We start from the raw sequence: 25287 nt of genomic DNA on the forward strand, positions 1-25287 counted from the left end.
CAGCCCAACCTCCCATTCTATATATTGAAGCACCCTTGCTAAATAAAATGCACATCATTCGTGCAGACGTTTCAACCCACCCTTCCCAACCCAAAGCCCCGCATCAACACCCGTTCCACCCCCCTCAAAGCCCGACGCACGTTTCGCCCCTACACGAGGAGCTTTTTCAAGGACTGGCGGCGCGCCCCCAGGATGTCGGCTTTTAAATTTGCTGTAGTAACTCCTATTGGGCAGATGGCGTCTCACCTGGAAATTCCCCTGTGACGTCATCAAAGGACCCGGACTGCACATATATCTTCTTATGCAGAAAAATGAGATGTGGCTCCTCTGCAAATGCTGACACAAGGGGGCGCTATATTAATATTACAACTGAAATAAGGAGGGCAGAAATAACTGGGATATCATGTATTGAAATTTAATAAACTGATGTTAAATAAAATATAAAAAAGAAACAAATTATAAGTGAGTATCAATTATTGTTAGAGGAATGCATTCAAGGTGATACTTCTATTCAAACCATTTGGAGATAATGAGTTTAGCAGAAAAATCCACTCACTCTCTTTCTTGATTAGGGCTCTATCTAGATCGCCTCCTCGTAGTCCTAAGCTAATTTTACTAAGCCCTGACATCTTCACCCCCACGCTTTTGCCCTCATGTCTTTCATAGAAGTGTCTAGCGATGGGGGTCATTTTGGTATTGTTGGAGGCATCTGTGTTAGATTGTTCAATGTTTCTGATGTGTTCAAGTAATCTGTCTTTTAGCATCCTAATCGTTTTACCTACATATTGCTTACCACAGGGACAGGTAATAAGATAGATAATGCTTTCTGATCGGCAGTTGAAAAAGTCCCTCACTTCGTGTTTGATGTTGAACCTATCTACTACTGAATTGAGGTTATATATGTATTTACATGCTTTACAGCGGCCACACGTGTAGGTCCCCTTAAGTTTGGTGTTACTGGTACCGGAGGATGATTGAAAATGACTAGAGACAAGTTTATCTCTTAGGTTAGGGGATCTCCGGCAACATGTGCTGGGGAATTCTCCCAAGTATTTTCGCAAAGTTGTGTCAGTAAGCAACACGTGCCAATGTTTTTTGAGAATAGCAGTGATCTAAGGCCATTGGTTATTAAAAGTGCTGACAAACCTTATACATTCATCTGATGATTGGGTCTTTTTCTGACCCGTCAGCAGGAGGTTAGTATGTTTGAGGCCACAGGCACGATGGTAGGCCTGTTTAATCATTCTCCCACTATAGCCTCTGTCCTTAAACCTTGCCATCAGTTATTTTGCTCTTTTCACAAACACAGTGTGATCAGAACAGTTACGTCTGAGTCTAATAAACTCACCATAGGGAATTGCTTTCTTGGTGGATTTCAAATGATGGCTCTGAAAATGTAAAATGGAATTGGTTGCCGTCGGTTTTCTATATAAATCGGTTGTAAGTACACCATCTGTCATGATATAAATAGAAATATCAAGAAAGTCAATTTTGTGGGTGCTGTAAGTATGAGTGAGTTTGATGTTCAGGCCATTCTCATTCAATTTATGGAGAAAATCCTCCAATAATTCTGTCGTCCCTGTCCAAAGAAAAAACAGATCGTCGATATAGCGGAACCAGTCCAATACAAATTGAGTGTAGTGTGTTAATTCGTCGTTGAAAACCCAATTCGCTTCCCACCAGCCAAGAAATAAATTGGCATATGTAGGAGCAAAGGCAGCTCCCACTGCCACCCCGCGTTGTTGTAGGTAGAATTTGTTGTTCCCCGCGTTTGTGTACCAATACTTATATATTAATATTCTCCTTCATTTTTTTTGGCCAGAGCGCTAAATACTGAGACAAAACATGACAGGCTCAAGGTAGCCTGGTATGTTTAAACCTGATAAATAGAGGTTTGCATTGCTTCTGCAATGTCTATGAAACTCACACAATGACACAAGTTTAGCTAGTGCATCATTTACAAACAGACAAAAGGTTTGCTTCCCTTTTGTCGCATACTTTGCATCTAGTGGTATATGCAACATTGTGTGGTGACTTGCTGTAAATTCAGACCTGTGTGTTGATTGATTTTTTTTTTTTTTTATTTAACAGCTTTAGTGTATTTGTGCTGGATTTATGACTGGGATATTTCTTTTCTCATGTTTTGTAGGCAAATATACAGTCAATAATGGCTTCAGAAAAACAAGTCAATATCCTCATGCAGCTGCTGGATGAAGCCCTTAAGGAGGTGGATCAGATTGAAGGGAAACTGAGCAGCTATGAGGAAATGCTACAGAGTGTGAAGGAACAAATGGATCAGATCTCTGAGAGTAACCATCTTATTGAGCTCAGCAAGACCAACAGTGACACTCTCCTGAGTGAGATTGAATTCCTTGTTGTGAGTGTGTTTATGTCTTTCTTTAATATAAGTCTATCACTTATAGTTTCTCCACAAGTTGAACATGTTTCTTGTAGGATCATGTGTAACTGGAAAATGTTTACAATGTCATTGGATATTTAATAAAGTTTTATCTTTTGGCACAGAGGTAATCCAGGAATTTGGGGCATGTTAGTTCATTCACAGTAATATTTATTATGGATAAATGCAGCAGGTGAATGTGCTGTATGTTGGAAAAATCCTACTGAATATCATATCCTGGTGACTTTGAAAAACATTTAACTTTAGGAAATATCAACAAATTACCACTGCTGACATACAGGGCTCTAATGGTGAATCACATTTGTTGTATCTTCAGTATCACATATTTTATGTGTTTTTTAGAACCACATGGATTTATCTAAAGGCCACATTAAAGCTCTCCAAGAAGCAGATCTTTCTTCATCTCGAGGGATTGAGGCTTGTACTAACGCAGCAGAGGCTCTCTTACAGTGTATGAATGTGACTCTTCATCCTGGTAAGAGCAGTGCTTGCTATAAAGGTTGTGGTTATTGGCTCTCTGACCATTTACTGTAATGGTTATAACAGTGTTTTTCTGCTACATTGAGATACACTTATGGTTTTACATCCACGAGTATTTCTATGGTCAGAAATACACCCTTACCGTATATATAATATTACAGCCACAAGCTACAGTGTAGGAGTAGGAAAGAACAAAATCATGATAACTTATGTCATGTTCTGCTGTTGCCTCCAGTATACCATGGTGGTCCCCATTATCATCTGCATTTTAAGTCTTAACATGTAACATGTAAGCCAGCCACTGCAAAACTGATCTTCCGCCTTCTTGGCTTTTTAAGCACATCAACAGAATTGAAGTGCATATGAGTGCATATTTATCAAAGGGTGTAAAAAGAATACTCCACTAATTTCCTTTTATTCATTTCAACCTATGATAACTGTACCCCTTTTCAAATGATGTATGGAGATGTTTATGAATATTGCTCTTTTCAGCCTTTGCTAAGTATGCCCCATTTGTTAATCTGAGGTACCCTATTTGTTGGGCTACAATTTTTATAGCACCCAGATATTCACTGATCAAGCATGCTCAGTATAGGAAACTAGGGAACGACAGGCTGGAGTGTACTCTACAGATTCGTATTTAGATATTGCATCAGGCACACCCCGTGCGTTAGTAGTTTAAAAGGAAATAAAACAAAATAGTTGTGTAAAGAAAATGATAGATTTTATAAAGAGCTTTTTCTTCTGAATTTTCTTTGTAGGACACAAAATGCTTCAGGCTGTTCAGCAGCAACAGCAGCTTTTCAGTGACCTACGGGAACAGTTTGCACGGAGACTGGCCAGCCACTTGAATAATGTCTTTGTCCAGCAGGTATTTTCCTATCTGTTTTCACACTTTATTTCATACACAAATGTCTTCAGTATTGAAGTGTTAACCACAGTCATGAGTCATAATAAAGTCTCTGAGAATCCAAATAGAGGTTTTCTGTTTGAGTAGGCTTCCCCAGTATTTTTAAGTTGTGCTCTTATTCAGGTGCAGTGAAGTTCAGTGAATTCTGTTTCCAATATACCTTAACAGAAAGTATACAGAATGGAGATTCATTAAAGTAAAAAGGAAATTGCCAGCGCTCGGTCTAACCCATGCTGTAGCACTGACCAGCAGCTAGAAACACCTTAATGGTAGCACTTGGCCTAACCTATATTCTGGAGTTGACCAGCTGCTAGAAACAATAAAAGGACATTATTTGCACACACAAGGAGGGAGAATGATAGCCAGTGCACAGCTCGCCCAGTAAGAGGGGAGGGTTATTTTAAATCACCCAGAGCCATTTACTTTGCTTCTGCCTTTAAGTATGCCAGGCACCGAGTATAAAAGTTTTTTTTAGAATACCATTTACTTTTGATTGTCATATTTTGATTTCTATTAAAACAGTTCTGTTCCTGTATTTTATTTCCCATTAGTTTACACAGATGTTCCCTCAGTTATATAGCAGGTTCTGCTCCATGTCTAAGGCTGTGAGTACCTGGAATTGGACAATGAGATCTTGAGTTTGTTTTAGCAGTTGTCAATCTAAAATTCTGCAGTCCCTAACACTTAACTTTGTTCTTATTGTTTTTGGTGTTTCTGCTCTGCCGCTTGTATGTGCATACACATTGTACTAACTAGGTGATGCAGTTACTGTGTTCAACATATATATGCTTGTGTTTAAGTGCTTACTTGTTCCGTCAGCAGGGCCAAACCGATTGGAATCTGTTCATTGTTGGTCTAGGGTTAAGGAAGAGTGGAAATAGTGTTACAAACATAGATAAGACGCAATGAGAAATAAATGTTTCTGCTACCATTACTGTCAATTATTTCATAGAAAAAAAGACATCATATTCAGTATAAAAAATATATATATATTTTGTTAATGCAATAATGGCATTTGGCAGCTCATTGACCAGATTGTTTAATCTGTCACATCAGTCGCTGCCCCAGTGCTACACTCTAATCTCCCTACCACAAACACTGGGTCAGTTCCACTAATGATCGCCAATGATCCTACCTATTTTTGGACTGATGGAGAAACATACTAACTCCACGCTATTAGTGTATTGGTCAGAATGGATCCCTATATCCCAGAACTGTGAGCCACTTACACTAACCTCTGTGTCACCTTGCATTGATTTAAAGGGAAAATTCATCTTGATAAAATAAATTATTTATATTAGTACAGTAGACACCCCATTTAAGTTTTTCCAGGGGACCAGAAAAAAATTGTATAAACCACAGTAAAATCAGGAAAACATGCTAAAGCAACTAGAGTTTTAATTATTTAAAGACTGGGGTTTTTCTTTAATATACAGTTATAGGGGTAACTTAACTAAAAAAAAAACAGTTTAGCAATAATGACTGTTCCATCACAGGTAAATATTAAGTGTTGTGCCCCAGACAGACTCATACCCCTGATTTTATGTGTTAAAGCCAAAGGTAATACTTGTTAAACTCTATTAGCTCTGTCCTATGAGTGAATGCATTCTGTAAGCTAGGAAGAAATTTTATATATTGTATCAGTGAATAATAGCTCTTTAACGTTGGTGCATATCACAGAGGTACAGATGAGACTTTATGCTAATCTCTGGCTTAGATTCTTTTTTCTGCAGGCCAGGTAATAGATTTAATGATTTCCCCATTGCATTAACCCTTAAAGACCATGTAAAACATCAAAATAAAATTAACAGTGGAGCATCTTTGGTGTTTCCATTTGTTGTTTAAGTTATTGCCTTACAGCCAATATGTAAAGCCTAGTATGTTTTACAGGATGCCTTACAGAACAGATCAGGAGGCTAAATGTTGGTTAATAAATGATTGCATTATACTGCTGCATGCTCTTGTTGTTTGCTGGTTTTCATGTTTGTGTTTTGCATTTACAGTATTCCATTTGCATAACAGGCAGGAAAATTAATCCTAAAACACTGATTTGAGATATCAAGCTCTGCATAATGTTGCCTTCTTTGCAACAATTCCATTTTGCAAAGAGGATTAGGTTTAACAATGTCTCCCCTAGGCACCTCATCCCTGCATCCCTTAGCAGCGTCCCTGAAGGGGGAATGCTGCCATTTTTTGGTTTTCAGCAGCTACATCACCAAGGGGGGGAGTTTTGCATAAAGGAAAAAATTTAGTATACGCTATTTATTTTTTATTTTTTTCCAACTCAGGGTCATGATCAAAGTTCCACTCTTTCTGCTGAAATGACTTTACCAAATCACCATCCTTTTCACCGGGACCTGCTACGTTATGCCAAGTTAATGGAGTGGCTGAAAAATACAGAGTATGTTCGATATGAGGGACTCACAAAGGTTTGTGATGCCAATATTTGTTGCTGTGCCATTATTATTCTTTCTTTAAACGCTATAACACTGACATTATTCAGTGTCAGAGACTGTGAACGATTTAGTGATTTTACATAGTGAGAGAGTTAAATAATGCTACTATGATTCCATAGGTGGCTGAAAAATTAGATTTATTACCCCACCTGACTCACCAGAGATAAATAAGAAAAGCAGTATCAATCCACTGACATTCAATAATTATAAAAATAAGTAATTTTACCATTAGGTTTGTATTAATCTACAAAAATGATTTATTTTGATTTTTTAGAATTACATGGATTACATTGTACGACTGTATGAGAGAGAAATCAGAGACTTTTTTGAGGTGGCCCGAAACAAAATGACTGGAGCAACTAAGGAGGGGAAGAAGTTTGGTAAGCCAACCCAAATGGCACATCCTTTTCTAATGATGTCCATGGGATTGAGCAGTGGTCTTCAGACATATTGGGTTCAAGGCTTTAAGGGCCAACATTTGGCCAGGCCCCCGCTTATGCAATAATGAGGTTATAAACATATAAAAACATTGCTCTTTCAGCCATTCAACCATAGTCCTAAAAATATTGAAGATATATAATACATGTTAACCCATAGTTGACCTTGATAATGTGCTTCCAGTAGTTTCTAGGACAGAAAAGGCATTCTACCCAAATATATCTGTAACTGCCTCTTATACTGGGTCCCCCCCAAACAAGAGTCTGAACCTCTCTTAGAGGGCCCAGTTCCGCAGTTCAGAAACCACTATGACATAGATGCTATATGAGATTCATGCATGATACAACATGCAGTATGCAAACAATAGATTCATTATGTGATAGGCATTACTGGAATTTCCTATAATGGAAATTATAGTCCTTAATTCTTTTAAATTATATCAACAAAAAAAAGTAACTGAATCAGGAGTCCAAAAATATAGTTTTGATTATGTGGTAAATTATATATACAGGATAAATTCTGACTACCACTACAACATGTAGTAGGTGTCAAGCAATATTAGTGAGCTCTGTGTTATTCCACTCTGTTATTTCCATAATTTACAGTTAAACTTGCTGGAAAAATATTTTCTTATACCATGTTTTCTAAGTTGCCAGTGGCATAGGGACAAGTAACATTGAATTCAGTCTAACCGGATTTTCTACACCAACTAAATATAGCAGAATATTCTTTGCAGTGCTTTCAGTTTTAGAGTATATAAAAATGTGTGACCCACTTAGGGATAAGTTGTCTGTCTGCTATTAAAAGAGGTCACATATGTTTATCCTGGTATTGGTTTTCTGTCTGCTCAGAATCAAAAACACATCATATGTGCATGAATATTTAAAAAAGCAAAAAGTCACATGTGTATTTGGTGTTCTAAAAATGTAGTCTATATAAGCAATATTACTATTGATTGAAAATCCCTTCCATGTTGCATAGTCTTTACATAACAGAATGCTGTTTTTCCTGCCTGAGCTTGTTAAGTGTTCTACAGGGCTTGCTTATGGAACAGCTCTATCATCCAGTGGTGATAAAGCCAAAGGCATTTTGAGTGCTTTGTGCTGGTGTGCCCGCATCCTGAAAAACAGAGATGTACAGGCTTGCTTGGGGATCTCTTGGTTCTCCTGGTATCAGCTAAGCTATATGTTACATGATCTGCATTTTAATGCTGCACTAAACTCCACCTCCTAGCAAGTCTGGCTGAGGATACTGGGAGTAGGGATTCAAAACATCCCAGAATAATCTAACAGAAATCAGGTGGATGTCAGAATCCCAAAATATGAAATTAGATTAGCGCAAGCAATCAATCAGATATTAGTTTTGTTCTGTCTACAGTAGTGTTAAGACTTACTTGCAAGTGATTTTTTGCTATGCTGTAAAGGAAACTCTCTTAATGTCTGGCACATAGAGCCAAATAGTGTGAATTTGCCACACAACTGCAAGGAAGGCTGCTTTCTAGGTTTCTGGTCAGGGGAAATCATTAGAACAGGGTTTTAGCTTTTTAATACCTTCCATTTGTCTAATCTGAAGAGGAATGCCATCTAGGTACCATAAATAATAAAGCTAAAAATGTTTACCATTTAGATACAATTAATATTAACTCTTGCCCAGGCTTTTGTCTGTGTACCATGTAGAATAATTTAATACTAAATCATTGCCTGTGTATTGTTTTATATACACTAAGTAATACAATTTTCCATTGTAGTCTAGATAGATTTCATTTATAACTGTAACATGGTAGTTCAGATATGGCTGTCAGTATTTCATTCCATTGCTATATTTGTGTATTGTATTGGGCCTTTCATGTAATGAACATCAGTAATGCTTTTTAAACGCCTTCAGCATGTCTTTCTAACGAGACTTTCTAACTTTTCTCTTGTGCATGTTCTCTAAAATGCCTGTTTTTCCTAATGCATCTTTGTCTTTGATGCTTGCAATCTAATTCAACCCCAGCTACGCTACCTCGAAAGGAAACTGCTGTCAAACAAGAAACAGAGAGTGAGTATTCTTGGTGTGATCATTGCATGATGAGGGGGTGTGTTCCTACAGAAAGCTTGGAATTATGGGAATGCCATCTCCCATAGATCCCATTATAAACAATTCTACATTTTAATAATGATGAATTTTTTCCTTGTAATAATAAAACAGTGCCTTGTACTTGATGGTAACTAAGCTGCATAAATCTATATTGGTGGCAAAACAATCCTGTTGAGTTTATTTAATGTTTAAATGTTTTTTTAGCAGAGTTAAGGTATGGAGATCACTTAAAAAGATTGCTTATCCTAAAAACCCCAGGTCCCAAGCATTTGGAATTAAAGATCCTTTACCTGTATAGAGAAGTAACTGTATAAATAGAGGTGACATAAACTAAAAAAAACGGTGTTGTAATAATGAACATTCCATCTGTACAGTACAGGCTACTCCTCCAGTGTTGTGCCCCAGACAGACTCCTATCCCGAGTAGTAATAGTAAATTGACAAAAGCTGTATTTTTTCATATATAAAAAGCATAAATGTGAGTGATGGAAAAAGTGCATATACTGACTTGCACATCTGGCAAGTGCCAGAGTATTTAGTCGCTTAAACATGGCAAGGCACATGTGTAACTAAAATGTTCAATTGAAAACAAATTTGTGACTCATAGTGTATATATATGTTTCTTGGAGATCACACAATGCAGTTGCAGCCAATTAGTTTTCTAACTTGGAAATGACTTATCAGAATTAATTAATGAGTTGCTATTGGCACTTGTGCAAATTAGCACCTGTGTTAGTTAATGAATCCTATAGAACTTTTTATTTGCTGGGATTTTAGGTCTCCATGGAAGTTCTGGGAAATTAACAGGATCCACATCAAGTCTCAATAAGCTATCTGTCCAGAGCACTGGGAGCCGCAGGTCTCAGTCTTCATCGCTGCTGGACATGGGCAACATGTCTGCTTCTGACCTGGATGTAGCCGATAGAACTAAATTTGATAAGGTAGGTCCTACACTACAATCTGCAGTCTAACCAGTAACCAGTATCTTATATTGTGACTTATTTTAGACGTGTGAAGCATTGATTCAGGAGTGTTTCAGTACATGAATGTGCAGGTGAATGTGTATACACCCAGTGCAACTTTTTCTTTTTCAGATCTTTGAACAGGTATTAAGTGAACTGGAGCCACTATGTCTGGCAGAACAAGACTTCATCAGTAAATTCTTTAACCTTTCTCAGCACCAGAATATGTCTAGAACTCCAATGGTAAGGCACACCCTGCATTTATTTATTTGCTTTACTATTCTATTTAACCTGCAGGTTTTTACAGCAATCTATTTTAAACTAGACTCATGACCCTCTTTCCCCTAGGGTCTATGCATGTGGAGGGCAGGATTTTTTTTTTTTTTTTTAAATGATATTTAAATAATTTTACATAAAGAGGCGATTTTATAAGTCCCATAGTTTGCACCAGGTCTTGTTATCCATACTAACCAATCAGTATGTGGTATCTACTGGCAAATATCTTATTGGTCGCTATGGTTAGAGAACCTTGTGCAAACTTTGGGACTTTTAGTAAAATTATATGGAGTGCAACAATCTTGCGTTATTTTTTCAATTCTCTTTAAGGTAAGGTGGCCATACATGTGCTAATAATAGCTGCTGAGATTATCCCTCCAGATGGAGTTGGCATCTCATTAGCCTGTGTATGGGGCTTTCAGGAGGGCCTGGTATCTAGTCAAAAATCTGTGAGATATCTCTCAGCAAGTTTTAAAATTTAGTCCAATGAGTCTCCATAGGCTCGCTGTACAATCTGATCTTTGCCAAAGTAGGGAATCTCATTGTATATAGGCAGTTTTAGTCTTTGCCCAATCAGGACACATTTAAAGTATAAACTAAAAAATTGCACTACGTTATGATAAAATTGTAATTGTAAATTCCCTTTAATTTGTAATTGTAAAGTCCCTTTAATGGACAAAGAAAGTAGCATAACATCAACCCTTTTGAATTGCCACATTGTTCTTTCCAAACAAGATTTTACTTTTACTCTCTCACAATAAATGATGTCCTCAGAGGAACTCGCAGCCACCATCTTTGTTCTGCCAGCAGGCCTGTTTATATGTAAAGGTAACAAAGGCCTGGGCCTGGGTGGAAGGATTTGACAACCGTTTGAGTCTCCCACCAAGTTGTCTTGGAGCCAGTTGGCTCTTGAGGTGGGTTAGTGCAGATGGCAGTGGTCATGTGGGCAGGGTGAGCAGCCTGGCAGCAGCGGGAGGGGCCCATGGCAGCACTGACTGGCCCTGCCTGCCAGCGTAATCTATATTGCCTTCACCTTACTTTTCTGCATGCGCAAATAGGTGTTCCCACTAATCCTACATGACAAGCAGTACTCTCTTCTCTAGAAATCTTTAAATGCATTGTTCTGTGGGTGCTGCCCATCCATCAGATCTAAGGGTGCCCATAAAAGGGCAGATTTCAGCTGCCGATTCTGGTCCTACAGACCGAATTAGCAGCTTATCTGCCCATGTATGGGCACCCCCGACGGGCCAATATTTATCAGGTTTGATTTTGCTTAGGATTGGGGCTGCATCGGCTCATTGATGCAGTCCCCGATCAGACGGCACCTATGCCTCTCATTGTAATTTGATTAGCCCGATATCGATAATCATGCACACTAGAATAAAATGGTGAGGACATATTCAGTGCCCTGTGTGATGGCCAGCAATCATAAGCAGTATTTCCTTTAAAAGGTCAGACAGAAACAGCATGGTTTGACTTAACAAGCTTATGATGTTAGCCTTCTCGGATAAGTAAACCACAAAATTCTTAAGGAATGTTGTTAAAAAGCATAGAGGGAAGATTAGTAAATGTAATTTATGAAGGCATAAATAATTTATTTCATTTATCTGTTGCGGTTTTCTTAAAGTCTGTCTCACTTATATTTTTAATGGATCAGTAATAGGCACTCCAGTGCCACTCTACTGCTAGTTCTGACCTTGCCTCCCCTAATATGGTTCTGGGGGCAGTGTTATTATCTGTAACAGCATGAAAACGAAATCAGAGCAAGCCTGCTCCAAGGAGCTGGGTCTTGGGTTCAATAATGTGTTTTAAAAAATGCCACATGGACATCATGAAACAAATGCTTTGCATTTCTGTAATGTGTTAGTTATATTGTACTGTAAACAATATAACAATGGTGCAGTAATTAATTTATCAGTTAAGAAACAGAAAAATCCTAATCCCCCACTCCTTTATATAGCTAAATAAATCTCCTATACATCAAGTTTACCCAATGCTATGGTTGTTAAAAACCTGTCCTATAATTGTCTTCAGGGAGGTTTAGGTTTAGGTTCAACCCCACCCAGCACTACCTCAATGTCAGATTTTTAGTACTGCTTATTAAAGGAACAGTAACACTAAAAAATGAAAGAGCTTTAAAGTAATAAAAATATAATGCACTGTTGCCCTGCACTGTTAAAACTGGTGTGTTTGCTACAGTAACACTACTATAGTTTATATAAATAAGCTGCTGTGTAGCCCCGGGGGCAGCCATTCAAGCTGGAAAAAAGGAGAAAAGGCACAGGTTACAAAGCAGATAACAGATAAGTTCTGTAGAATACAATAGTGTTTTATCTGTTATCTGCTAAGTGCCTGTGCCTTTTCTCCTTTGAATGGCTGCCTCCATGGCTACATAGCAGCTTATTTATATAAATTATAGTAGACTTTCTGAAGTAAACACACAACTTTTACCAGTGCAGGGCAGCAGCACATTATATTTTAGTTACTTTTATACACTTTCATTTTTTGGTGTTACTGTTCCTTTAACTGTAACATATAATGTGCCCAGTGCTAAGACTGATTATGGATATTAGTCCCATTGTTATTCCGTAACTTGTAATACTCTTGGCCCTGGGCTACCAGTAGTCTTATCATTGACAGTTGGATGTGCAATTAGCCAATGTATTTTAGTCTGTAGCTCATGGATTTCTGTTTTATTGACTATGAAAGCATAACTAAGCAGTGTGTTTCAGTTCTTCCTTCTTGTACTAATTCCATTGTCTTTTCAAGGGCGAAACAGACGAGTCAGATGGAGGAGTTTCCTCTCGAACCCAAAACACCGGAGCACAGTCAGAGTATGTTCTGACTTTTCCCATTTAATTGTCCATATGATTGACATGAACCTGGAAACAGGGTTTTACCATTCTAATCTTTTGCCAGAATACAGATAATACATACTGAATTGCCTTGTAAATCTGCTTCTCATATAATTTCACATAATTTTTCCTTATGATGGGCAATGTATTCTGATTCTCACTTGTCTTGCCTTATGAAATTATCTACATGCCTTTAATCTTGTTACGATGGAACCATTTAAAAGAACAAGGAAGCCTAAATAACTGGGGGATGTAAAATTTATTTTCATGCTAAGTGTGGAACCGTTATTCTTAAGAAGTTCTGTGCCCCACCTTCTCTATCCTTGCCACTGTATCATTATATATTCCTATCTTATTATCACCTTGCTTGGTAACCTGGTTGGTGTGGACTGTCAGTGTATCTGAGATTGTATCTGAGATACTTTTCCTTCTGTGACCCTGTAGCTTTGTGAAATGCTAGGTAGTGGATGGTATTTTCTAGTCATTTGAAAGTGCATTTTACTGACTTAATCCATTCTTTTACTTCATTTTTTTTTTTTGTAGAAAAGAAATGATTAGACAGATGATGAATTACATTTTCCGCTGCATTGAGCCTGAACTGAACAGCCTTATTGCCTTAGGTGACAAGATCGACAGCTTTAATTCATTGTACATGCTGGTTAAAATGAGCCACCATGTATGGACTGCAGAGAATGTAGACTCAGCCTCTTTTCTCAGCACTACATTAGGCAATGTCCTTGTCACCGTGAAGCGGAACTTTGATAAGTGCATAGTAAGTTTCTTGCTATTCATTGTCTCAGTGGATGTTTGCAGGCAGTGACTTCACTAACTAAAGGTAGCCATAAATGTACAGATTTTCAATCTTTGCACAAAAGATCGTTCCCACCCTCCACAGACATTCAGGGCTGAATCGTCAGATATAGAGGTAGAAACAATAGGAATTCTACCTCCTTCTGCCAATTCAGCCCTGAACGTTGATTTTGCTCTGGTGCCATTGAAGGTCAAAATCATTTAACCCACCCAATCGACGAGTTGACTGATATCCACAGCCTTGTGTGATATCGGTCGCCTCGTCGAGCTGCCATACATGCATCAAATATCGTACAATATCAACATTGCATGTATGGCCAGATTAACTGTTAAACAGCAAACATGAAGTTTATGCTGTTTTCAAGTGCTTTGTTATACTGCACTATTGACTGGGCTGAACTGTTGAGTAAATATATTGTCAACTTAACAGGCCAGTCATACTAGAAACTGAAAATATATGATATTCATGACTATATCTGTTTAGTATCTGCAAACAAGATATTTCTTGGCAAGTGTTATTTTGTATGAAAGAGATATAAACCCTTTAAATACCAGCAGTGGCAGCTGCCCTGCTTGCTGCCTAACAACTTGGTTTATGCACTCATTTAAATGGAACCTGGAAACAGAATCTATATTGGTGGCACTCTTTACCTTATCTGCCAGTGGCATCATTTTTACGTCTGCAGTTAGTGGTTGAAATAAATATAAAGTATAAAAATATATTTAAAAGTATACATGTGTGCAGACTGCCATTGATATTTAACTTTGCAAAGAAAAGTGAGTCTTAATGATGCTTAAATTAAAGTACCTGTGGCTATATGATGTATATCAGGGGTCCCCAACCGCCGGGCCATGGGCGACTTTCAAGTGGGCCGCCTCGGTTCCTGCCTAGGGAAACGTCCTCGAGAAAAACACTGCAAGTCCAGTCGATTTGACTTATTGCTACAGATATACCATGACCTGGATGACTGAGAACCTTCAGTCAGATGTATATAAACCCCCTTCCATCCTTGTTACATACTATTTCCCTACCAACAATATTGAATCTACATAGCTGGCAAGGATGTTGTAGAGTACCAGTGGCATAGATTCTAATTTGCTAACAGGGAAAGGGGTAAAGAAAATATAGGATCTTTTCATAACCACAAACTAGACAGAATAAGATTTTGACCACCATTGATTTTGTAGGAAAGAAGTTTCAAAGTTCCACAGGACAAATATCTGTACAACAGAAGACTGAAACATTAAGTTCTGTTGGCTGATCTTCATAGCATAATTAAAGACAAATGGTATACAGATTGCAGGTTTATTTGGAATAAACTACAATGGTCTAAAGAGAGTAAAACAAAGAGATCAATGTGTATTAACAAAAACGTTGAGCAAAATTTTTGGCCAGGTTTCGCCACTAAAAAAACACCCATAGACTACAACGGCTGCAAAAAAAAGTTGCCCATTGACTTGACAGTGTGTTTTGTGAAATGGGACCGATTCACCCCTGAACAGATTCCACTGAACAGATTGTTGCATAAATCTATAGTCTGTCTTTTTCTCTTATTGTAGGAGAATTAAACCAAGTTGTAGATTCTCAATGAGTTGAGGGCAGAATCTTTCCTATGCATTTATTAATTACAAAGTTTGAACTGCCAAATTGTTATACTCTGTGTTTAGTGGAGACTTTCAGAGCATGTGAGACATCTCATCTGTTATAGATAAAGCGCTTAACAGCAAAACATGAGCTTTTAGCAGTATATCCTATAGGTAAATAATGTGGGTTTGTGAGATGTCAAGTTGACTTTCTTAATGGATTGTAATACTTCCATTATCACTTGTGTGCCTGCCCTGCAGATTAATCAGATCAAGCAAATGGAGGAAGTAAAGGTTTCGAAGAAAAGCAAAGTTGGCATCCTTCCATTCGTTTCAGGGTTTGAGGAATTTGCTGAGCTTGCAGAATCAATCTTTCGAGTAGCAGAGAGACGGGGAGACCTGGATAAAGCTTACACAAAACTTATCAAGGGTGTTTTTATAAATGGTAAGGTCCTAAACACAGAAATATGTTGCAGTGGAGTGTTGCCATGGAAACCACACAGGCTGCTTGAGCAAGAACAGGCAACTTTAAGCCCTTTAGTTTTTGCTGAATTGTGTTTCCTTAACCTTGTTCTGTTTTTCCTTAAAGTTAGGTTGTCTAACCTAAAGGAAATATTTTTAGTTATAGATGGACTTATTCTAAGTAACTTTTCTTTTAACGGTTTTTAAATATTGGCTTTCTGATTTTCCTACTGCTGCCGGTTGCTGAGGAGAGAAAGAATTTTTGAAAATGGGCCCAATAAGATCATTTATTGGATCACACATCCAGTAAATATATTTTCAAACTGTGCTGCTGTTATTCCTAGATTAAGATTAAACTGCATTTGCCACATATGGTTTATAGCAGAGCTCCATGCCAAATAATAAGTTGAGTTATTGAATGAACACTCTGCACTGTGCATCAAGACACAGCAAATTTATCAAAATGTGAAGAGTTCCCACATTGTTTGCCAAAAATGATCTCCACAGCCCTATTCTTTTGTGTAGTGACTTATGAGTTCCTTTTAGCCAATTGTATGTTGAACTATTTATTTGGCCTTTTTAAAATATGACCCTAAGATTTCCAGCCTGCTCTTTGGTTCAACTATAGCACTCAGCATCCTCTGGTATAGAGATGCAATTGGAATTACGGCTAAGGGACTACAGTATCCCTGGTTCCTTAGAATCCCATAACCTATTTAAAAGCACAAGCTCATAGACTTGTGTTACCTTAAATAATCTGTTTACTTTATTAGGAACTATCTCTCATATTTAAAAGGATAATATACCACTACTGGTTATAATACACACATGTAGCCTTTGGGCCTCCAATTGGACAGTCTGGATGTAGACAATGGTTTCCTAAAGTAATAGGCAATTGGTCTTCATTTTTCGGAATTAGATCAGAGAGTTCTGAACCCAAACCATGATTAGTCCTGCGGCTAAACCACTGACCCATGTCTTTTCCATACTACTGGATAATTGTAATCAATGGAGATAACTGTGGTAGGAACATTTGCTACATGTATTTGTGCTTATTTTCCAGTTGAGAAAGTAGCTAATGAAAGCCAGAAGACGCCTAGGGACGTGGTCATGATGGAAAACTTCCACCATATTTTTGCCACCCTTTCTCGATTAAAGATATCATGTCTGGAAGCAGAGAAGAGAGAAGCTAAACAGAAATATGGTGACCACTTGCAGTCATACGTCATAGTTTCTCTTGGACATCCACTGGAAAAACTAAATGTAAGCATTTTTTTCTTCAAAAATACAACACTCCGTTTGGGGGCCCCAAACACGGTCCCTTAATTCTAATTTATTAATTTATATATATGATAATGTTAGAATGGTTCACTTTAATTAGTAGTTTGAGTTCTCAGCAGACTAAGCACCATAAAAATGAATTATGGCAGGGGAGAGAAGGCCAAACCCAAGAGGAATCCCTTTAGCTGCAAATTACCATTGGTGTCAGTAGGGAGTGAGTGCTGTAGTACCTATTTAATAGAGCTGGGCGGTATGACCAAAAATTTATATCACGGTATTTTTCAAAATTATTTTGGTGTCATGGTATTTGACGGTATTTTTTAAGTATATTTAATGTATCATCTCACAATTACATCTATACTGGATACTGTTCCATACATGCAGAAAGCAGCCTATCCCAAGCACAGTGGGGCATTGCATGCAGCCGGGACACAGCATAGAGAGAACCAAATTACACTGCATGGCCAGTCATTAAATACATGTAGCAAGTTATGCTGGCCACAAAGACACATGAGCACACATATACACAAGTAACATCCAAAAGGCTCCCTGGTTTTCATATAAGCAGGGCGGACGCGGTATGTGCAATGTCAGTGGATATCTGTTATACATTATGTGCAATGACATACGTGCCTAGCAAGCTCAGATGCAGAACGAACAGCATACAACTGGATAAGTAAAGTTGCAACTTGCCGCCCAGGCGAGAAACTCACCAGAGGAGAGCAACTGGGAGCCCGTGGCCAAGCTCCTGACCAAGCACGACCTCCATACCAGGCGGCACTCCTGGGCGGGACGCCGCACAAGGGTCACTGTACTCAGGGCTCTCATCGCGCTCAGCAATCGCATCGGCATTTTGCTGATCGCTGAGCTCCAGGTGCGGCGCTGATACAACGTTCCGGGTCGGCGTGAGATCAGGATAAGGGAGCGCACATGCGCACTTAGGGGGCGGGGGTGAATACCCTGACACAACGGTATTGGGGTATATCCCAAATGAATATCATTTAAAAAAAAAACACCGGTATTCGGTATTAAAAGGTATACCGCCCAGCACTACTATTTAATATATCCTAGGGTAAAGGAACAAGCCACTTTTTGGATGATGCACTATGAAACATCAAAGACTTGATTGTGCCACTGCAGCATTATGATAAGTGTTTATGTGACAAGAATGAGCTTGTGTCAGAAGTTCATACTGGGAAATTTAGTACAAAAAGACACGCTATAACTTAAAGGAGAAGGAAAGGTAAAAACTAAGTAAGCTTTATCAGAAAGGTCTATGTAAATACAGCCAAAAGCGCTCACAGAAACGCTGCATTGAGTTCTCTTTCAAAAGAAACAGGATTTATTGTCTGTTTTTTTCCCTGTGCCAGAGACACGCAGCTCTCTCCTCTGCTGCTCCCCCTTCCCTCACGAATGCTAAGAACTCCCTCCCCCCTTAGGAATGTGGGATCTCAGCCAATCAGCAGGAAGCTTCCTCATAGTCTTACTAACCGAGCATATTATTATCATTATTTATATAACGCCATCAATTTATGCAGCGCTTTACAGAATAGAGGGTTAACATGTACATATCAACAATTCACAAAAATGGTTTGCAGTTACATTGGATGAGGATTGGATACACTAGGGGGAGGGCCCTGCTCGCAAGAGCTTACGTTCTGTACACCGGTCTTGGTGCAGGAGTGTGGTATTATGGGAATTTTCTTTACAGAACTTTGCGTTGATCATCTGAACGTAGAGAAATATGGGCAGATTTAAGGGCACTGCTGAGAGAACTGAAGGTATGCCTGCAGCTTGAGATTAACTCTTTATTAGCCTTTCCTTCTCCTTTAATGTAGATTGGATACAATGACCTCCTGACACATAACTGCATATGATCATTGTGTTGTGCTAAATTCCTTGCCTTTATTTCATCTAACAATGCTATTTGCATGTTAAGATTTTCTTTGAAGGTGTCAAAGCTCGAGTTGCCCAGGGTATTGGGTATGATGAAGTGAGCTACCAGTTAGCATTCAGTAAGCAAGAGCTTCGAAAAGTCATAAAGGATTATCCAGGCAAGGAAGTAAAGAAAGGGCTGGAGAACTTGTACCGAAAGGTTGACAAACATCTCTGTGAAGAGGAGAACTTGCTACAGGTAAAATCACATTACAAAAAAAACAAAATATATGATTACAGTTGTAGTGATGCTTCCTGTAATAATTATAATGTCAGGAAAACAGAAAATAAGTGTTTGTTATGGGATCATCCCTAGTTCCATAATTGCCCGATAGAGGGACAAGGGTCTCCATTTTTTTTTTTAGACATTTTCATAGTACAGTGTATAGGCTAATATTTTCTCTTTAAAACCCAAAGAACTTTAAAATCTCGGGACTTTTAAGTGCACCTAGTGCGATGGTCAAAATCGCTTCAGGCTACTTGGCCTGGCAGAAGTCGTATTCTCCTGTTGCACAAAATTGAATAACATTGCCTTTACTTGCTCTGAGCTACAGTAGGGTTAATGTCCCTAAGGTTATTATCTGGTTGCTAAAATAATGTGTTCCATTTGGCAATGATACGTCCTCATTTGCATCTCAGTTATGAGTTGAAAATCCTTTAGACTAATGTCAGATGAGGCGCCTGGCGTATATTTTCAGCAAGCTGAAAATCACTTGCCGAGAATAGCGCCATCCGCCTCCTACCTGTGCCTGCACCCGAATGAATGAAATACACTTGGGTGCAGGCATATGTAGCCGATATCCGCCAAAGATACGAAGTCTCGCGTTTTTTGGTGGATATCAGCTACATGTGCCTGCACCCGAGCGTATTTCATTCATTCGGGTGCAGGCACAGGTAGGAGGCGGATGGTGCTATTTTTGGCAAGCGATTTTCAGCTTGCCGAAAATATGCGCCAGATGCCTTGACTGATATTGGCCTTAAGTTGAGAGCACATGGGGCACTGCCATTCGTTGGAAAACAGCGGGCTTTAAAATGCTCCTTTCCACCTTTCATCACTTGCCATAGTAATCTAATGGAAATCACACATAGTGGTGACAGTTGGAACTCTGCTCAGAAGGTTTGTTTAAGCAGAAGTTGGCCTGGTACCTGCGTGCCAATACCCTTAGCCGACCAAAGACAAGTGAATGTAGGCGTAAGCAAAAGAGTCAATCTGGGTGCCAAATGAATTGCCCAATACATACATACCTTTTTTCATGTGATGCAGTTTCTGAAATAAAGATTAACCAAGCAATTTAACTGTCTGTTCATGGCAGGTGGTGTGGCATTCCATGCAGGATGAATTTATCCGCCAGTACAAGCACTTTGAAGGTCTGATTGAGAAATGCTACACAGGAGTTGGAATCACTATGGAGTTTTCAATTCAAGAAATCCTGGAATATTTTTCTAGTATTGCACAGTCCCATTAGTGGCAGTTTTGCCAAACATGTTACATTGAACTGCACTTTATGTACTGTTTGTCTAAACAAACAGCTGAAGGCAATGAATTAAGCTTTGCTGATCTTATTCAGGGCTGTGCTCCTTCAGTGACCGATCCAACTGCAGCTGTTCAGTTGTGAACTTATGTAGACTATACTGCTCTTTTAACCTCAGTATTTTTCTGTGTAGCTGAAGGTGGTATACTGTACTGTAATGAGCACTGGAAAGGACTGCACAGGTTCTATTTCCTTTACAGAAAAGACACTGCATTATAACTGCCTTACTACTTCTAAAATTCTTCTACATGTCTCCAGTTTTAGGGCATTGAAAAAAATCTGAATTTTGGAGAAAGAATCTGAATATTTTTTAAGATTCTGAATGACTGAGCCAAGCCCTCCTAAAAGAGTAGTTCACCATAAAATGGACAAATGGACTAATTTTCAATTGGTCTTTATTTTTGTTTTGCATAGTTTTTGAATTATTTGTGGCTTTCTTATTTCTGACTTTAAAATGGGAGTCACTGACCTGGCAGCCAAAAAACTATTGCTCATTGAGGCCACAATTTTATTATGTTATTTTTACTTGTTAATTATCTTTCTATGTAAGTCCTCTTCTATTCATTCTCTCATTTAAGCTACTGCCTAGTTGCTAGGGTAATTTAGAACCTATCAACCAGAAAGGTGCTGAAATTCCAAACTGGATAGTTGCTGAACAAAAAGCTAAATAATAACTCAAACACCACAAATAAAATAACAATGAAGACCAGATGCAGATTGTCTCAGAATATCACTCTGTACATCATACTAAAAGTTCATTTTAAGGTGAACAATCCATTTAAATAAGGTGTTATGTTTAGTTCCCTAGTCTTGTTTATATTATATTTACTGCATGTATGTCAAGGCAAAAGCCACTGTAAATAATAATTAATTTTGTATTAGAGCAGTTTTGTCCTACCATTTCCCATAAAGTGGGACAATTATCTAAATTAACCCATATTTGCAGGCCAGATCATATTAATGATTATATGCCATTAAAGAAATATTCTGCAGCCCTTGTGCTGTTTTCCTGCCGTTTACGATCGTTCGGATATGAAAATTTCGTGACTTTCGGATCACCATATTATCGTGACTATTGTGATTTCTTCGTAAGCATATTCGTGGTATTTCCGATCATCAGAAATTATCGTATTTAATCTGAATTTTACCCATTTCGGGATTCTAACTTGTACTTTGATGAATGTGCCCCTATGTTTAGCTAAATATTTATAGGTGAATACGTATAATATAAATCATTATAGGAAAAAGCATTTTGTGCTACCCGTAGCACTTACTCGTTGGCAGACCCTCACATCACATTACAGAAACCTTATAAATATTTTAAAGTTCTAATCAATGAGGAAACTGAATGGATCGGAAGCCATTTTGAATTCCTGAATTGGCCAATCTGAAAAAAAACTCAGTTAACCAATCCAGAGTACCTGTCTAGTTACCCCTAGCAACCAATCATTGTTTTCATTCTTTAAACATTAAATACATTGTTCAGTCAGAACCATGTGCAAATTCATAGCTTCCCTGGATCTGTTTATATACCAGAGAAGTGCTGGTGTAACTAGTTCTTATTGATTGCACTGCCTTTGCAAAAGCAACTGTTCTAATATATTATTCAATGACGTAGTATACCTTTCTAAATATAAGGGTAATTACTCTGCATCAATACAACTCCTCCTTTAATCTTATTCAGAGTATGAGTAAGGCAGCCATATGGTTCATGATTTATACATTAGACTTGTTTCAGAATACTCTCTTTCTCTCTTGTGTAAGAGAAACCAACACAGCAAAGGGGCTTATCTATTAAAGGCAGTGTAGAAGGCTCAGTAACTGCATGGTTACCAGAACATGGTATCTTGCCCTCTGCATGCCCAGGGAGCTTGGAAAATATAAACGCCTGCTTGGATATAGAGTTTTCATTAAAATAAGTGACAATTTCAAAAGCAGAACTGGACTACTACATTTGGCAGGAGGGAAGAATCTGAAAGATAAATTACTATTATACAGTTCTTTGTGAAGTTAGGCAAGTAAGTTTTCTAGAGAATTGTGCTTTCATTTTAAATACTTAAGTTATATTAAAATATCAGCACTTTTATATAGCATTCCACTTTTGCACTGAAACTACTTTCTGGTTGTTAGGCTTAATGACTAGTGATTTGGGTGGGTTTAGATCGGTTTGCTTGGTTCAGGTGGATGGTGGGTCCAGATGCTGGTACTTCTGGAACTACCACTGTAGCCCCTGTACATTCCATTCTCCTGCAACCCCTCAATATCAGTAGTGGGGCTTCTCCCCACTAATGTGGTGGGTTGGTGCAGGTATTTCCCTGTCATGTAAGGGCTCTGGCACACGGGGGAGATTAGTCGCCCGCGACAAAACTCCCTGTTCGCGGGCGACTAATCTCCCCGAGTTGCCATGACCCGCCAACCCGGCCACGAACATGTAAGTCGCCGGCGGGATGGCAGATGCGCGAAATCGCGCCGCCGCGTCTGCCATCCCGCTGGCGACTTACATGTTCGCCGGTGGGATGGCAGGGGTAGGCAACTCGGGGAGATTAGTCACCCACGAACAGGGAGTTTTGTCGCGGGCGACTAATCTCCCCCGTGTGCCAGAGCCCTAAGGGTTTTTTATCTTTTGACCTATCAAATTGCCATTGGTATGAACAAGAGACTAAAAGCTATTCATTGAAAAGAAAACCTAACTTGCAATTACAGGTATGGGATCCCTTATCAGAAAGTTCCAAATTATGGAAAGGCCATCTCCCATAGACCCCTTAATAAGCAAATAAGTCAAATTTTTTAAAATAATTCATTTTTCTCTGTAATAAAACAGTACCTTGTACTTGATCCTAACTAACATATAATTAATCCTCATTGGAGGCAAAACAAGCCTGCTGGGTTTATTCAATATTTGAATGATTTTTTAGTAGACTTAAGTTTTGGAGGTCCAAATTACAGAAAGATCCCTTATTCGGAAAACCCCTGGTCGCGAGCATTCTGGATAACAGGTCCCATACCTGTACTTTGCTTTTTGATTATTTTTGACATTTGCAAATGACTACAAAAATATAGACCAATTGCAGTGTTTAGATCAGTGTTTTTCAACCTTTTTTGGGCAAAGGCACACTTGTTTCATGAAAAAAATCACGAGGCACACCACCATTAGAAAATGTTAAAAAATTTAACTCTGTGCCCAGCAGCAGTGCCCCCCTAGTACACTAGTGCCAAGAGCAGTGCCCCCTAGTACATTGGTGCCCAGCAGCAGTGCCCCCCTAGTACATTGGTGCCAAGAGCAGTGCCCCCTAGTACACTGGTGCCCAGCAGCGGTGCCCCCCTAGTACATTGGTGCCCAAGAGCAGTGCCCCCCTAGTACATTGGTGCCCAGCAGCAGTGCCCCCCTAGTACATTGGTGCCAAGAGCAGTGCCCCCCTAGTACATTGGTGCCCAGCAGCAGTGCCCCCCAGTACATTGGTGCCAAGAGCCAGCCCCCCTAGTACATTGGTGCCCAGCAGCAGTGTGCCCCGTGGCCCCCCCTAATACATTGGTGCCCAGCAGCATTTTACTACAGCCCGGATTTTATTAAAGGGGGCCCGAGCTACTAAGAAAAACTGTAGCATCGCCGGGCCCCCTTTGAAAGTAAAAATTGCGGCCCTGCCTACGGCACACCAGGCAACACTAGTGTGCCGCGGAACAGCGGTTAAAAAACGCTGGTTTAGATTACTTCAGCCTACATGAATGTATATTGAAGCAATCTTTCTCTATATAAATATTTTCTCTCTACATATATACTTTTTGCTTACTAACTTTTTTTGTCAAGGCTGTCTATCATTTTGATGTCTCTCATTCAGATACCAGTTCAAATGGAGAACTGCAGTACTACTATGTAAATGTCATCATAAAAACACCATCTAAAAATTGCCTTAGGTGACCATACACTTTATATAATCTAAACCTAAATTTCATTGTACCCAACATCACAGAGGGATTTTGGGCAAAACCCAAGATGAAACATATTGGGTGGAATAATTTGGTGAATTTTTATTGCAACTGTGTGTATCCCAGTAACTGACTGCATTTCCTATAAGTCTCCCCTCCACATATATTTTCTTTCGATGATGTTCAGGGCATGTTACTATTTACATATAATATGCCAAACACATCCCTACTATTCAGAAATAAAGAAATGCTGGCCTCATGACTGCAAATATGTTTAACATTGTATTTTAAATGTTTAACTGTGGGAAAATGAATTGTGTTTATAATATAATAAAATTACCATTCATCCTCTCAATATATTTCCATTTGTCTTCCATATCGTAGTTGGTTACGGTTGGGGGAGTACAAAGAGTATTAAGGCCCTGTGTGCCACTGGTGGGCTAGCAGATCAGCTTTTTGTTTAGAGGATCTACATTCCCTTTAAACAGATTGCAGTCCTACACAAATTTGGGAATTAAATCAGAATGGAAAGGAGCAAAAGTTGAAGTTCCTTATTTATTACTTTGCACTATGGGTAAGAGTAAGTTTTTTTTTTTTTTTTTTTTTTTTTAAACCTCTTTCCACCTATCATTCAACATCTTGGTATCTGTGTTCCCCTTGGTGGATGTAACTTTAAAAGCTGAATGTATTTACATCAGCAACTGACATGCCTCCTGCTTGAAAGCCAGGTTAGTTGTTTACAATACAATAGCTGTTTCACACATGAATATTATTTATATAGCACTTGACAAGGTTTTTATGGTACTAAAGGCAGCCATTGATATCAGGATACTAGAGGATTGGGACCACGCCAAGGTCAAAATAAGTTGCCACAAGGATTTTAAC

General features: G+C 38.8%; 1 protein-coding gene across 6 annotated transcripts in view; it reads left to right on the top strand.

Annotated features, from left to right (window-relative positions):
- The window catches only part of exoc1 (exocyst complex component 1), a 32596-nt gene extending 10629 nt beyond the window's left edge, over positions 1-21967 (top strand). For 2 of the 6 annotated variants that reach the window (XM_012956379.3, XM_012956385.3), the window contains exons 7-20: positions 2150-2377; positions 2762-2894; positions 3661-3770; positions 6098-6238; positions 6540-6645; positions 8699-8743; positions 9559-9722; positions 9876-9986; positions 12789-12853; positions 13418-13646; positions 15530-15713; positions 16794-16993; positions 18951-19145; positions 20260-21186. In XM_012956379.3, coding sequence (XP_012811833.2) covers positions 2150-2377; positions 2762-2894; positions 3661-3770; positions 6098-6238; positions 6540-6645; positions 8699-8743; positions 9559-9722; positions 9876-9986; positions 12789-12853; positions 13418-13646; positions 15530-15713; positions 16794-16993; positions 18951-19145; positions 20260-20412 — 2064 coding nt within the window. In that variant the 3' untranslated portion in view covers positions 20413-21186. 6 annotated transcript variants of the gene reach the window in all.
- The last annotated feature ends 3320 nt before the right edge of the window (positions 21968-25287 follow it).

The sequence above is a fragment of the Xenopus tropicalis genome, chromosome 1, assembly GCF_000004195.4.
Source record: "Xenopus tropicalis strain Nigerian chromosome 1, UCB_Xtro_10.0, whole genome shotgun sequence".
Taxonomy (NCBI): Eukaryota; Metazoa; Chordata; class Amphibia; order Anura; family Pipidae; genus Xenopus; species Xenopus tropicalis.